Genomic DNA, 15,417 nt, shown 5'->3' with positions numbered 1-15,417 from the left:
TATAATAAATAATATTATTGTATATATCATATATTATTTTTATAATAATTATATAGTTTCTTTCATTAAGAAAAAAATATATATTTGATATTTTATTTAAATTACTAGCATATAAATTTTAATAAATTATTTGTTCTTTAATATAATATTACATAAATTCAATGCTCTAAGAATAGAATATTGTTATATTTAATATTTAATATTTTTTAATAATATAATATTTAATATTTAATATTATAATTATTATAATATAATAATATAATAATAGAATATAATATAATATTTTTAATATTTTTTAATAATAAATTATTTTATTAGAAAAGTATTTATTATATAAGAAGTATATAATAAAAATATTATTATATTATATAAAAGTATTTTATTATATAAGAATTTTAATACTTATGATTTTAAAAAATTTTATTAAGTTATACTTCTATAAAATATCATGTTCAGGTTAAGTTGATTAAATATGAAAGCATCATTGCACCGGCGCTAAAGTTTGTTATTGTTGTATTGTATTGATTAGTAATAACTGCTTTTAAAAGATATTTTATTACAATTTTTATTTAATAAAGAAATAAGAAATTATTAAAAAAGAAGTGAAAAATGTAAAAAATTGTAAATCTATATAAAAATATCTATCATTTTGTTAATTATTTTAAAATTTTTTTTTCAAAATTGATAAATGATAGAATAGATAATCCATTGTTTACATGGATTATTATTTTATATTTAACAATATAAAAATTATTTTAATTAAAACATATATTTTAGATAAAGGAAAGTTAATTAAATATAACAGAATTTTTACAAAAATGATATTCTGTTTAATGAAATTACATATTTTTTGTTAAAAAGTATTTAATATTAAACAAATAAAAATATGGATTCTGCTACTGAATCAGAGCATATAGAAAAATTAATAAAAGAAGCTGAAAGCTTAAAAATTCGTTTAGAAGATGAACGACAGAAATTAAATGATATTACTCGTAAGTATTAATTTTATTATTTTTTAAAAATAATAAAAAGTTTTTTAAAAATGTATAGAAAGTAAATCATATTAAAATACATAATTAATATTATTGTTTCAGTTGCTAGTGTAGCAGATAGATTAGAAATTATTAGTTGCATTAATGTAAAACCACGTCGTGTTCTAAAAGGTCATCAAGCGAAAGTTCTTTGTTCTGATTGGTCACCAGATAAGCGTCATATTGTATCTTCTTCACAAGTCAGAATAGGTTTAATATTTTATTTAAACTTTTAAAGTATTTTTTAATATGAAAATAATTCTAGGATGGCAAAATGATAATATGGGATGCTTTTACAACAAATAAAGAACATGCTCTTACTATGCCAACCATTTGGGTAATGGCTTGTGCTTATGCTCCAAGTGGTGCTCTTGTTGCTTGCGGGTATTAAATATATTTAAAATTTACAAAAGAACAATAATCATTAATTATAATATCTTAATTATTATATTCTTTTTTGCAGAGGATTAGATAATAAAGTTACTGTATATCCTTTAAGTCAAGAAGATGATGTATCAACTCGTAAAAAAACTGTTGCTACACATACATCTTATATGTCTTGTTGTGTATTTCCTAATAGTGATCAACAAATTTTAACGGGTAGTGGAGATAGCACTTGTGCTTTATGGGATGTAGAAAGTGGCCAATTATTACAAAGCTTTCTTGGTCATTCAAGTGATGTTATGTCTATTGATCTAGCACCAAGTGAAACTGGTAACACATTTGTTTCTGGTAGTTGTGATAAAATGGTTTTAATATGGGATATGCGAACTGGTCAATGTGTTCAAAGTTTTGAAGGACATCAATCTGATGTAAATTCTGTATGTAAAAATTTATTATCTTTGTTATTAACATATTGTGTATTATTAAAATAAAGCATATTATAATACCAAATTATAAGAAAATGATATGTATATTATGTTGAATAGGTAAAATTTCATCCAGGTGGTGATGCAGTAGCAACAGGTTCTGATGATGCAACTTGTCGACTTTTCGATCTACGTGCAGATAGAGAAATAGCAGTTTATGCAAAAGAAAGTATAATATTTGGAGCAAATGCAGTTGATTTAAGCATTAGTGGACGATTACTTTTTGCTGGTTATAATGATTATACTGTAAATATATGGGATACTCTAAAATGTCAGCGAGTTGCATTTTTATATGGACATGAAAATCGAGTATCTTGTTTACGAGTTTCTCCAGATGGAACTGCTCTCTCTACTGGAAGCTGGGATTCAACTCTACGAGTGTGGGCTTAATTTTAATAAAATTGCATCTATAATCTTTTCACATTAAGTAAAAGTTAAAATTTTCTTTATACGGAAATTTTAAATATTGTATAATAACGTTACATTTTATTTTTAATTGAATTTTTAAAATAATAAGATATATCAAATACTGTAATATAAATATATTGTTATAATTATTATATCATAGAAAATAAGTGGAATTAGAAATCATAATTGTCATGGTTACAACAATGTGATAGTTTGAAATTAATAATTTTTAGGCTGGTCCTAATTTATAAAATATTCTGTAAATTGTCTGTTTAATTAGATATATTATTATCTTGTATAAAATTTAATAAAAATTCAGTTCATGCATATTTAATATTATTTATTTTTTTTCTTATGTATTACTTAATTTAAATTATATCAAAATAAAAATTATAATATAATATCAATTTTTTAATCAATTGTCTATTTATTAATTATAATTCATAAAAGTAAGTTATATGTTATTCGATTTATATACAATTCATGTTATACTTGGAATATGTATATACTTGCGCGCGTGCGTGTGTGTGTTAGTACACGAATGCCTGACGGTGCACTTTATGCACATTAATAATCACTAGTGAAAAAATATATTGTAAATTGAGTACATCAAGTGATATAAATTTACAAAAACAAAAGTTTATTTATAAAGAAAAGAAAAGAAATGCCTCAATATTCAAGTATGTATTGAAAAAATTAAAAATTTTGAAAAATCTAACCTTAAATTTTTTTATTTAATTTTATACGAACAGTTTTCAGTATTTGATATATAAAGTATTTTATTTTAGTTAAAGTAAAGTGGGGAAAAGAACTTTTTTCTAATGTAGAAGTTAATACAGATGAAGAACCAATGTTGTTTAAAGCACAACTTTTTGCACTGACAGGAGTGCAACCAGAAAGGCAAAAAGTTATGTTAAAAGGAATGACATTAAAGGATGATGATTGGGGCAATATCAAATTAAAAGATGTAAGAAAATAATAATATTGATAATTTTATTATAACTAATTATAATAAAAGAGTAAAACTTTTATTATTTTAATTTTATTATAGGGTATTACTGTATTAATGATGGGCTCTAAAGAAGAAGATGTGCCAGCAGAACCAACTGAAAAACCATTATTTTTAGAAGATATGAATGAATCTGCATTAGCCACTGCTTTAGATTTACCAGCTGGTTTGACAAATTTAGGAAATACTTGTTATTTAAATGCAACTGTACAATGTTTGAAAACTGTCCCTGAGTTGAGAGATGCTTTAAAGAATTTTCCAGGGGGACTTGCAGCTGCTGGTAGCTCATCGCTTGTACCTGCACAAAGTATAACTGCTGCATTAAGAGATTTATATGATAGTATGGATAAAGGATCAGCTTTGCCACCTGTTGTTCTTGTCCAAATGATGCATTTAGCATTTCCAAGATTTGCTGAAAAATCTGAACATGGTGGATTTCAGCAACAAGATGCTAATGAATGTTGGACTGAACTTATCAGAATGTTGCAACAAAAATTACCAGCAAAGGTTATTAAATGACTCAATATTTTATTTTAAATATAAATAATAATATTTCAAATTATATATTTATATATAATTATAATATAATTATATATATTATGTATTCATATATCAAATAATTATAGGAAAATCCTGCCTCAGAAAATAATGGACAAAGTTATAAACCTCGATCATTAATTGAACAATATTTTGGAGGAACATTTGATACAGAATTAAAGTGTATAGAATCTGAAGATGAACCCCCTACTAAAGGAAGAGAAGAATTTTTGCAATTGAGTTGTTTTATTTCAACAGAAGTTAAATATATGCATTCTGGACTTAGAAATAAGATGCAAGAACAAATTACAAAAATGTCACCAACTCTTGGCAGAGATGCAATGTATACAAAAACGGTAAAAAATATTTAATTTATTATATTATATATTATTAATTATATACTATATAATTAATTTATATAGTGCAAAACAAAAATTTTTTATTTAAATTATTAAAATTTTTTTTAATAAAAATAATATATTTTACAGTCAAAAATTAGTAGATTACCAGCATATTTAACAATACAATTTGTACGTTTTTATTACAAAGAAAAAGAAGCAATCAATGCAAAAATTCTCAAAGATGTCAAGTTTCCACTTGAATTTGATGTTTTTGAATTATGTAGCAGTGAACTTCAAAATAAACTTATACCAATGCGAGAAAAATTTAAAGAATATGAAGATCGCTTAGTAGAAGAATCTCGCAATATAAAAGATAGAAAAGATAAAATAGATAGTAAAAAAAAAGTTAAACAAGAATCTTTCTGGTTTTCAGATGGTAATAAAATATAAAAATTAAAAAATAAATGGAAAATCAATATTTTTATATATTTTATATATTTATATTATTATATATATTATTATAATTACAGATATAGGATCAAATAACAGTGGTTATTACTCATTACAAGCAGTTCTAACACATAGAGGACGATCAAGTAGTAGTGGCCATTATGTAGCTTGGGTTAGACAAAAAAATGACACATGGTTAAAATGTGATGATGAAAATGTTAGCGCTGTAACTAGTGAAGAAGTATTAAAACTCAGCGGTGGCGGTGATTGGCATTGCGCATACGTTCTTCTATATGGTCCAAAAATTTTAGAAGTACCTGATACAGATAATAATGAGGATTCAAATATTAACAATAAGTAATTCTTATGTAATCAACAAGTTTTCCATAAAATCTGAAACATTTCCACTGTGCATTAGGCAAATGCATTTTTTTATACAGATGAATGTTATTATAATTTCAATGTTAAGATACTATAGCATACTATTTGCAAAATCAATGGAAGTTATTTCCTACTAAATTATGAAAATCTAATAATAATATATTACTTATATAATTTTTGCATAATGTGAATATATAAAAGCTATACATTCATTGATTCTATACGCTTAGAAAATATGGTGATAATGAATCTTTGAATTATATATATACAATAATAGATAATTATTGTAAACCATTAAAGTGTTCTTTTATAATAACATTACAATAAAATTACAATTAAAATTAGGATCATCTTCATTAATTTATCAATGTTCTCAATATTTATATTCATTTTATCAATATTTACTACTTTAACAAATATATTAAAAATATAAATATATAATATAGTATTTTTACAATAATATGTAGAACAACAACAAAAATATAGATCAATAATATGTAATCATAATATTCAAAAAATATTTTTAATATAAATATAATTCATTATAATTTTATTATTTTTATTTTATATTATTATTTTTATTTATTAAAAAATAAAAACACTGAATATTATTAAAAAAAATTAATATATAAATAACATCTCTTTAAACTTAGTCTGAATATAAATTAAAAAAAGAATAGATTTCTATTAATATTTTTACGATATACATCTTGTACAATGTTCAATGAAAAATATTATTAATTTCTTTTTTCTATTTTTTTATAGAATTATAAATTATTATATTATATTTTATAATATTTGTATATATATTTTGGATTAAACTGGTAAAAACATGTTTTTAAAAATTTGATAAAAATATTTAGAATAAATATTGATTTATCTATATTGATTGATCTATATCTACAAAGACATAACTGGATAAAACGATACAATCTGATAATATAATAAATGGGCTCTCATACATACATACATACATACATACATACATACATACATACATACATACATACATACATCATGGATAAAATACGATACGATATATTCCTATGCACATAGATATATATGAAAAACTTAAGATAGATAATCTGAAATGAGTAACCAGTGCAGTCATAGATGCTAACGATTACGGTTCTTAATATTATATATATATCGCATAATTTATCAAAAAATACCGCGTAATACGTTTAGAAAGTTACAATCACGTGGATATACTGAATTGTTCTAATGCATTCTAAAACGTTTCGTAGTAAAATCCTATACGCATTCAAATTTTTCAGGTAATAATTAAATTGATAAAAATTATATATATATATATATATATATATATATATATATACACATAATATATAATTATATATTATATCATTATATATCATATTAAATGATTTGATATGTATTAATATAATCAGTGAAATTGATATAGCATTATACCATATTCTAGTGATATGATACAAAATTATATATCATGCTACACTAATGATTAATATACATATCATTATATTAAATATTTCACTACGTTTGTGTTTGTTGCGCGCACGAATAATTAAGAAATGTTATTTAATTTTATTTGACAATTAAATATATAAGTATAATTAACAACGATAAATTAAATTATTTTAAAGAAAATAAATCAGTAATTCATACAGAGAAACATAACGTATCTTATATTGTCTTTTTATAATTGTTTATTATTTCAATAAATATTTTTTTTTATTCAGTATAGAAAATTAAATATAATAATTATTTTTTAAGTAGTAAAATTAATAATAGAAATTTAAAACTACATAATAATGTATATATAAATAATAAAAACATATATTTAATTTAGAAGAAATTACAATTTTTTTCAAATACAATAAGACGTTTCAAACATAAAAAATAAACAGATATATTTAATAAAATTATATCGCTTTGATATTTTCATACTTACATATTTACATAATTTAATATATATCATTAATTTTTTTTATTTTTACTTATATTTTATGTTAAAAAAATGTTTTAATTGTTCTTTTATTTTAATTAGAAAAATTATCAAATTAATTACAATCTTTCAAATTTTTTTTATTATTTAATTTTATTATTTATTAAAATATTTAAATATTTATTTTTTTTAATTAAAATAAAGAATGAATATTTTATAATATCTTATATGATACAGTAAAAATATGTTAAATATAAAATTATATAAATAGTAATTCAACGACTTGTATTTTTGATTGAAATGGTGGAAGGATCGGTTAAATTCGGTTTTAGCCGAACCTACCCGAAAGTTATATTTCGCTAGTTACTGGCTACCTTCACCATGGGTGTTTTCACCTCTTTGTTGGTTTCTGATGAAAAGTTTGTTCGTTTATCGCGTTTGTTCTTCAAATAAATAATCTTAGACGTGTCTAAAATATTATACGGAGTGTGTTCATTTCGTAATTATATTTTTTGATGACAGATTGGGTGTGTGTTTTATTTTTCGCTGTTTTCAGTATCGCACATGTGAAAATTAGAATTTTGACGGATCTGATTTAATGCAATGGCGACGTTATTTTCCATTATATTGTCTACGTTTCTTTTTACTGTTAATTATTATTGTGCTTCTGAAAATTCTTGTAATTATGCAATATCAGTGCTAAAAAATCAACAATAGAAAAGGAATGATCTTCTTCTAGTGTAAGACAATTTATATTGTTCCTGGATATTATGAACCGGTGGATCTAATTTAAATCGAGCGGGCTCTCTTATAAAAAATATTTTTTTCTTTAACTTTATCGTAAATTTTTATGATATATTTTTTTGAAAAAATATTATTTATTTAATAGAATAAAAATCTGTAATGAATTTATAAAAAAAATATTAACTTTAAATTGAAATTTGGATTTTATTTATTATATATTTTTTTAAATTTTATATTTTAAAAATTTGTTAAAGATATTTTCACATTTATTTCTTATTTAAAAAATGATTATATTTGCATGAATACGTTTATTAAAAATATAATCAAATATTTAGATAAATCTTTATTTTACATCTCTGAATTAATTTTTTTATTGTTTTTAAAAAAAATTATTTTTTAATTTTTTTTATATTGTAATAAAATATAAAATATTATATATTAAATTCTAAAATTATAAAAAAAAAATTATTTTTCATAATTTTCTTATTTAAATAATTTTAATATTTATATTAAATTTACATAATTATATATAAATTTATTATTAAATTTATTATTGATTTTTAAATTTAAATATTTATTTCAACAAAATCAATAGAATAATAAATAAATAACCAATAGAAATATATTATTAATATTAAAACAATATCATTAATACAATATCATTGTTTAGCATTAATAATAACAAATATCTATGTAATTGATGTTTTGCAACCTAACCTGAATTGTAAAGGGCCATATTATGAGTCAAGTTTAGATCAACACCACGACACGACGAAAATGCATAATCTTACTAGTAAAATATATATTTCTTTTTTGCATTCCAATAGTATAGTTGTTTTCTATAGTGATGTGATAAAATGTTATCATTAAAAGTAATTATTTGAATAAATATTCGTATTTATTATTCGTATTTTTTTGTAAAATCTTTAAATAATTAGAAATATTCAGTTTATTATTCTAAATGTAAAGTGACTTAATATTATTGTTTAAAAATTTTTTAAAACTTTTTTGTATATTTTATGTATATTTAAATTTTAAAATTTTGAAAATAATATTATTTTATTGTGATTTTTTATTTGTACATAACAATTTATTTGTATCATGGAAAATATGATTTTGTATGGTTTCGAAGATTCGCGAAAATCACAAACAATATTGAACAAAATGCAATTGTTTTAGAAAAAAACATATTAAAATTTGTTCTATATCTAATTTATCTAAACGTTTTTTTAACAATAAATTTGAAAGTAATTTAATTATTATATAAAAAATGACAAATTTAGTAAAAAATTTTACAAAAAGAGGTAAAATTTTAAGTTTAATTTTTTTTTTTATAGTAAGCTAAATGCCAATTTTTAGTTGAGTGCAAGGTCTTAAATCTGACGAGACTTGTAAGACTTAATTTTTTTAATGAGTGTCAGATGTTTGAAATTGAACTAGAAGTGGGGATTGGAAGGAGTGCAAGTGGTCGAAGGAACGATCGGCGTCGGGCGGAGTCGACGGCCGTCACAGTCGATATTCATGAAAAAGGATCAAACATAAAATATTGGAAGAACATTTGCAAAAAGAATTTTTATATTTCATGACTCAGTGACAGTGAATTTGAATATTGGACAAATTTGAAACTACATACAAAAAATGGGTAATTGTTTCAGCAGTCCAACAGATACAGAGAAAGAAAAGCCTGATAGAATAGGCAATCCAAATATAGAGGCAGTTGCATCTCAAGCTAGTCCAGTGCCAACACCACCTCCAGATCCTATCAGGCCTATGCCACAAATTCCAGATGCGGATGTGCCAACTGCAAAAATTTTTGTTGCACTTTATGATTATGATGCACGTACAGATGAAGATTTAAGCTTCAGAAAAGGTGAACATTTAGAAATTTTAAATGATACTCAAGGAGATTGGTGGTTAGCTAGAAGTAAAAGAACTCGGCAAGAAGGATATATTCCCAGCAATTATGTTGCAAAGTTAAAGTCTATAGAAGCAGAACCGTAAGTTTTAGTTATTTAAAAATATCTTTTTTAAATGTAAAATATTTAATTTAGAAACTATTTTTATTGCAATAATTATAGAATAATAGATAATTATAAAATTAACACAAAGAGATTAGAATGCTAATCACATAAAAGTTTACAGTTATATATTCATTTAAGAAATACATAAGGTTATTATATGTAAGAGATTAAATATTATATATTATACAATATAACAATATATATAATATATAATAGATTGAAAAAAATATAATAAATCTTAATTTATTTGCTTTTATTTATTATATTTCATTAATGAATTTTTGTTCATATAGTCAAATTAGTCAAATAATCAATGTGATTTTTTCCCATTATTTTTTTCAATTATTCATAATAAATGTATTGGCTTTTAGATTTTTATTAATAATTAATTTAAATCAGCAATATTTTCTTTTTTATCTTTCTATATTTTATATTCTATGTTCTAATTTTAACAAGATTAAAAAAATAATATCTTTTTTTTTTAACATTAAATATTTTTATGTTATGTATTATGTATTAAATTTTTAATGTTAAATTTTATATGAAACATTTCTTATATTTTGAAACATTTTTTTATTTTATTCATTATTTTAATCATTATTTTTTTTAGATGGTATTTTAGAAAAATTAAACGAATTGAAGCAGAGAAAAAATTATTACTTCCTGAAAATGATCATGGTGCATTTTTAATCAGAGATTCTGAAAGCCGACACAATGATTATTCTCTTTCAGGTAAATTAAAATATTTGAATATATGTTAAAAATTTAAAATATAATTTATTATATTTATATATTTTCATAATTATATTTCTAAATATATATATATATATATATATATATAATAAATATTTATAAATGACTTAGATTTTTATGATAAAATAATAAAAAAATTTTTTTTAGTACGCGATGGTGATACAGTTAAACATTACCGCATTAGACAATTAGATGAAGGTGGTTTCTTTATAGCCAGAAGAACTACATTTAGGAATCTTCAAGATCTTGTTGAACATTATAGTAAAGATGCTGATGGATTATGTGTAAATCTCTGCAAACCCTGTGTACAGGTAAGGCAAAAATTCTTATTAAATCAATATTTCTAAAATCATATGTCATATAAATGGAGTTTAGACAGCTTGCTGCATGTATAAAATTGATTTTTAATAATATATTACTATTTTACTAAAGGATATAATATATTATATACTGCTTAATTATTAAACTTTTTTTTATATTTATCAAGGAAATTCTTGATAAATACAAAAATCCATTTAAGAATCTTTATTTTGATATTTAATAAATTAAGTAGAAATCCCTTGATGTTGAATATAATCTATGTATAATATCAGGTTGAAAATGAAAATAAAAATACAAATGCATGATTTTTGTTACCTTAATTGTACACAAATTTAGAATAATTAATTTTATATATTATATAATAAAATAAATGAATTTAATTATAATATTTTAAATCTTTTTAAGAAATATTTAAATTAAATATTATATTTGTTGTATATTTATAGCACTGTCTAAACTCCAGTTAGACTTTGCTCCATAAACTGATGTATTTTTAATAATTATAATATATATTTTTTAAGAAATGTTATTGGAGAAATATTTAAAAATAGTACACTGATCAAAATCACAGTTCAAGTTACAAATATTTTTTATATATATTTTATTGAAATTTTATTATTAATATTGTTAGGAATTATGTTTAAATATATTAATGAAGAAAGCACTAATTTGAATGCTAATAAAAATATAATAAAAAATTTTTATATAAATATTAAATTTCATAAATATTATATTAATATTTATAAGAAAAAAAGAAAAGAAAATATTAATTATTATTTTAACTTTATTAAATATTATATATATTATTGAAAAGTAAATACATACATATGTATATATATTGTATTATACATATATTGCTGAATTTATTTTAAGAAACATTGAAGTTTGAAAACAGCTTTTAGTTTGATAAATAATCTTGCAAAGTTTGATCTCTGAATAGACTATGTTTGTTTCTCTGTTATTGCTTACCTTACCTCCCGCTGGATTTTCTTGGTAAATTGAATGTCCCAATATGACATAACATGTTAATTTTCTTTTTAACATAAATGCTTTCCATTATGTCTTTGGCCTGTACATACAGCACAAACCCGTCCTATATGGAATAATGTATCAAAGACATTAGATCATTCTTCATTTAGATAATTCACTTTTTTTATAATCTGGCATAACATTGCTATAAATTTCATAACTTTTTTTTTTTAGAAAAAAAAAAAAACGATTGAAAGCACACATTTAAAAAAACAAAATAAAATTGTGTCTGTATGTGCTATTTTGATGTATTATTCATTATGAAAATATTTAACACAAATTTTTTTATATAATCTTCAACAAATGACAGTATTTTATTATTAATATTTGTGTGCTTAAATCTATTTCATATATAGAATATCTCAAATAAATTCTTAACATTACTATTAAATTATCCACATCTTTTAGTACTGATTATATAAATAGTAAAGATGTGAAAAAAGACTGTTATTATAATATATTACATTATAGTATATCATATTAAATATCATATATAAATAATATATTAAATAAAAAATAAGTAATATATTTTTTACTAATAATTGAGATATTCTATATATGCAATTTAAATTCATAAATCAGTTTTTAAAATTTATGTTTTAAAATTCTTTTTTGTATTTACATATACATTAAAGAATTTTAAAACAAATTTTCTTCCTAATATATCTAATGAATCTTATATATTTTCTGAAAAATTTTTAATGAACTAAAATAAAAAAGTTCATAATATCATTAAAAATAAATTTTAGTCTTATCAAGTTATATGATTTAATGCTCTCAATGATTGAAATTTTCTTCTATATTTTTTATACTTCTCTTTAACTTAACTTTAAGCCATTGAGGGCATTTTATTTTATTAAAACAGTTCAAATATGGTGCTACATTCTTGTTAATAATGTATATATTCTACAATGAATAAATTTTTAATCTATACATTTATGTCTTGGACTGTGCATAAGTGTTCAATTACTAAGTTCCTAAAATTATATTTAATGAGTTTATATTCTTATCTATAAAAACGAAAGTTAATAACTTGTGAAAAAATATTATTATATGTCAAAAATAAAGATTCATCTATTATAAATTATTTTTAATTAAAATTATATTTTATATATATCTTAATATATATAACTACTATATACATATATATATGTCAAATCTCTGTAAAGCCATTTGAATGTCAATGATATAAATAAATAATTTAAAGTTTGCTTTTCATCACTTGCATCTTGCATAATAGCCACTATTTCTTTTTTTTTATAATTTTACTATTAGATTAGATATCTTAATTTAAACAACACTTATTGTTTGTTATATTATATAATGAAATCATTAAAAACTTAATGAGTAGTTATGCAGCCTAAGCAACATCTTTAAAGGGCTTCTAATTAGGTTTGTATTTAATAGAAAGTAAGATCAGTGCTCTAAGTTTCTTTGAGAAATTTTAGAATTTTTATATTTATATTTTTAATATAATTTAAGTTTCTCTATTTTATTTATTATTATATAATTTTTGTAAAAAAGCATCTGCTATTAATGCTATGGTAATATATTTATTTAAAATAATTAAAAAATTTAATTTAGCACATATTTGATTTTGTTGACAGGTTGAGAAACCTGTAACTGAGGGTCTTAGTCATCGCACACGAGATCAATGGGAGATTGACCGTTCTTCTCTCAAATTTGTAAGAAAATTAGGCCAAGGCCAATTTGGAGAAGTGTGGGAAGGATCATGGAATAATACAACTGCAGTGGCAATAAAAACACTCAAACCAGGAACTATGGATCCTAAAGATTTTTTGGCAGAAGCACAAATCATGAAGAAACTTCGTCATGCAAAATTAATTCAATTATATGCTGTATGCACTTTAGAAGAACCCATTTATATTATCACAGAATTGATGAGGAATGGTAGCTTGTTAGAATATTTGCAAGGTAATAAAATTATTTTATTTAATTACTTATGTTTCTTTATATTTACTTATTTATTCATTTATATATATATATATATATTAATTTTTTTTAATAGGAAAAGGAAAAACATTAAATCTACAACGATTAATTGATATGGCTGCACAAATTGCAGCAGGTATGGCTTATCTCGAATCACAAAATTATATTCATAGGGATTTAGCTGCTCGTAATGTGTTGGTAGCAGAATTAAATGTCGTGAAGATAGCAGATTTTGGTTTAGCTAGGCTAATTAAAGAAGATGAATATGAAGCCCGAATAGGTGCACGCTTTCCAATTAAATGGACTGCACCTGAAGCTGCAAATTATAGTAAATTCAGTATTAAATCTGATGTATGGTCATTTGGTATTCTTCTTACTGAATTAGTTACTTATGGAAGAATACCATATCCTGGTAAATAAATTTTCAAATAAAAATTTTTTATATTTGTAAAAATTTAAACAAAAATATTTAATTATTTTTAATTTTAAAGGTATGACAAATGCAGAAGTTCTTCATCAAGTAGAACATGGCTACAGAATGCCATGTCCACCTGGTTGTCCAACAGCATTGTATGATATTATGTTAGAATGTTGGAATAAAGATCCAATGAAGAGGCCAACTTTTGAAACATTGCAATGGAAATTGGAAGATTTCTTCACTATGGAAGGTTCTGAGTATAAGGAAGCATCTGCATATTAAAATACTAAAACATTTTATAATTTTTGGTTATTTCATTAATACTTATTGACAAGATATAATAGATATTCTTTATGAATGAGCAACGAGATAGATGCAAATTATTATATAACAATTATATTCAGAATGCGAATGTTTGTGATATTTAAGAGTATACTTTATACTAAAAGACAGTCTTCTTTCTATAAAATATGAATGATACCATTCATTTTTTTTAGCAATACAATTATTGCTTTTGTTATATATTCTGGCTGCCATAAAATTATAGAAAAATTTTGTCAATTCATAATGATTATATATAAACAAACATTGAAATGTTAATTAATCGTTTTTAAGAGATAGTAGCGTAATTTACATTTCATTTTAAAAAAATGACATTTTTGACATATAAATGTATTGTTATTCAGCACCTTTTGAACAATACCTATGGGAGTTAACATTTTATAATAATTAAAAATTTATTATTTACAAATCTATAATAAGTTTTCAGAAATATTGATAAATTTAATGCAGTTAAAAAAATTTTCAAAGTATAGACAATTCGCTTAAATTTTCTAAGGAATGATTTATTAGGAACTTGAAGTATTTACTAACAATAAAAAGGATTATTATCCATCTTGGTTCATCATTCCTTCTCTTATATATATATGTTTGTATAAACACATTTTTATTATTATCATAATTGTTAATTTGTTTGTTATTAAAACTTGCAATTATAGTACATTTTATGTTTAAAATTTATCTTAAAAATAATATGTTAGAAACTTAGAAGTGACTTCTTTATAATATAAATATAAGATTTCTTGTCAATATTTATTATAATTTATATTTTTTTTTAATTATGTTAACTCTCCGTTGTTTTTTAAAAAAAAGCACATATTAACTAGAAGCAATCTAAAAATCTATCTAATCTAAAAATTATTCCTAATTGTTCATAAAAAATATGATA

At 21.7% G+C, this 15,417-nt stretch overlaps 3 protein-coding genes across 10 annotated transcripts; all 3 read left to right on the top strand.

Annotated features, from left to right (window-relative positions):
* The first annotated feature begins 886 nt into the window (after window positions 1-886).
* Window positions 887-2,582, top strand: LOC122712785 (guanine nucleotide-binding protein subunit beta-5). The gene is made up of 5 exons (XM_043932672.1): window positions 887-992; window positions 1,095-1,231; window positions 1,297-1,415; window positions 1,495-1,852; window positions 1,961-2,582. The coding sequence occupies exons 1-5, from the start codon at window positions 887-889 to the stop codon at window positions 2,288-2,290; spliced, it is 1,050 nt and encodes a 349-aa protein (XP_043788607.1). The 3' UTR covers window positions 2,291-2,582.
* A 268-nt stretch (window positions 2,583-2,850) lies between these two features.
* Window positions 2,851-5,371, top strand: LOC122712776 (ubiquitin carboxyl-terminal hydrolase 14). Its single transcript, XM_043932655.1, has 6 exons — window positions 2,851-2,988; window positions 3,097-3,275; window positions 3,360-3,824; window positions 3,944-4,210; window positions 4,343-4,631; window positions 4,726-5,371. The coding sequence occupies exons 1-6, from the start codon at window positions 2,973-2,975 to the stop codon at window positions 5,004-5,006; spliced, it is 1,497 nt and encodes a 498-aa protein (XP_043788590.1). The 5' UTR covers window positions 2,851-2,972; the 3' UTR covers window positions 5,007-5,371.
* A 432-nt stretch (window positions 5,372-5,803) lies between these two features.
* On the top strand, window positions 5,804-15,037 carry LOC122712759 (tyrosine-protein kinase Src42A). Of its 8 annotated transcripts, none has more exons than XM_043932620.1 (7): window positions 5,804-6,303; window positions 9,353-9,691; window positions 10,326-10,447; window positions 10,616-10,779; window positions 13,426-13,753; window positions 13,848-14,183; window positions 14,263-15,037. In XM_043932620.1, the coding sequence occupies exons 1-7, from the start codon at window positions 6,251-6,253 to the stop codon at window positions 14,469-14,471; spliced, it is 1,551 nt and encodes a 516-aa protein (XP_043788555.1). In that variant the 5' UTR covers window positions 5,804-6,250; the 3' UTR covers window positions 14,472-15,037. The 8 variants fall into 8 exon arrangements, with proteins under 8 accessions (XP_043788555.1, XP_043788557.1, XP_043788563.1 ...); XM_043932622.1 differs by having other exon boundaries at window positions 9,032-9,691; window positions 14,263-15,031; XM_043932628.1 differs by lacking the exon at window positions 5,804-6,303 and adding an exon at window positions 7,227-7,690 and having other exon boundaries at window positions 14,263-15,032.
* Window positions 15,038-15,417: the final 380 nt, after the last annotated feature.

This window comes from Apis laboriosa, unplaced genomic scaffold, assembly GCF_014066325.1.
Source record: "Apis laboriosa isolate Shangri-la unplaced genomic scaffold, ASM1406632v1 scaffold218_cov154, whole genome shotgun sequence".
Taxonomy (NCBI): Eukaryota; Metazoa; Arthropoda; class Insecta; order Hymenoptera; family Apidae; genus Apis; species Apis laboriosa.
Note: the sequence above shows the minus strand (reverse complement) of the source record. Positions and strands in the feature narration are given on the sequence as shown.

Bases quoted from the DNA above. Each gene is read 5' to 3' on its own strand.
- LOC122712785 (XM_043932672.1), top strand. From the start codon at position 887: ATGGATTCTGCTACTGAATCAGAGCATATAGAAAAATTAATAAAAGAA. The intron at 1,416-1,494 runs GTATTAAATATA...TCTTTTTTGCAG, and splicing joins GGTGCTCTTGTTGCTTGCGG to AGGATTAGATAATAAAGTTA. The intron at 1,853-1,960 runs GTATGTAAAAAT...TATGTTGAATAG, and splicing joins ATCAATCTGATGTAAATTCT to GTAAAATTTCATCCAGGTGG.
- LOC122712776 (XM_043932655.1), top strand. The intron at 3,825-3,943 runs GTTATTAAATGA...AAATAATTATAG, and splicing joins AACAAAAATTACCAGCAAAG to GAAAATCCTGCCTCAGAAAA. The intron at 4,632-4,725 runs GTAATAAAATAT...TTATAATTACAG, and splicing joins ATCTTTCTGGTTTTCAGATG to ATATAGGATCAAATAACAGT.
- LOC122712759 (XM_043932620.1), top strand. From the start codon at position 6,251: ATGCATTCTAAAACGTTTCGTAGTAAAATCCTATACGCATTCAAATTT. The intron at 6,304-9,352 runs GTAATAATTAAA...TTGTTTCAGCAG, and splicing joins TACGCATTCAAATTTTTCAG to TCCAACAGATACAGAGAAAG. The intron at 14,184-14,262 runs GTAAATAAATTT...TTAATTTTAAAG, and splicing joins TGGAAGAATACCATATCCTG to GTATGACAAATGCAGAAGTT.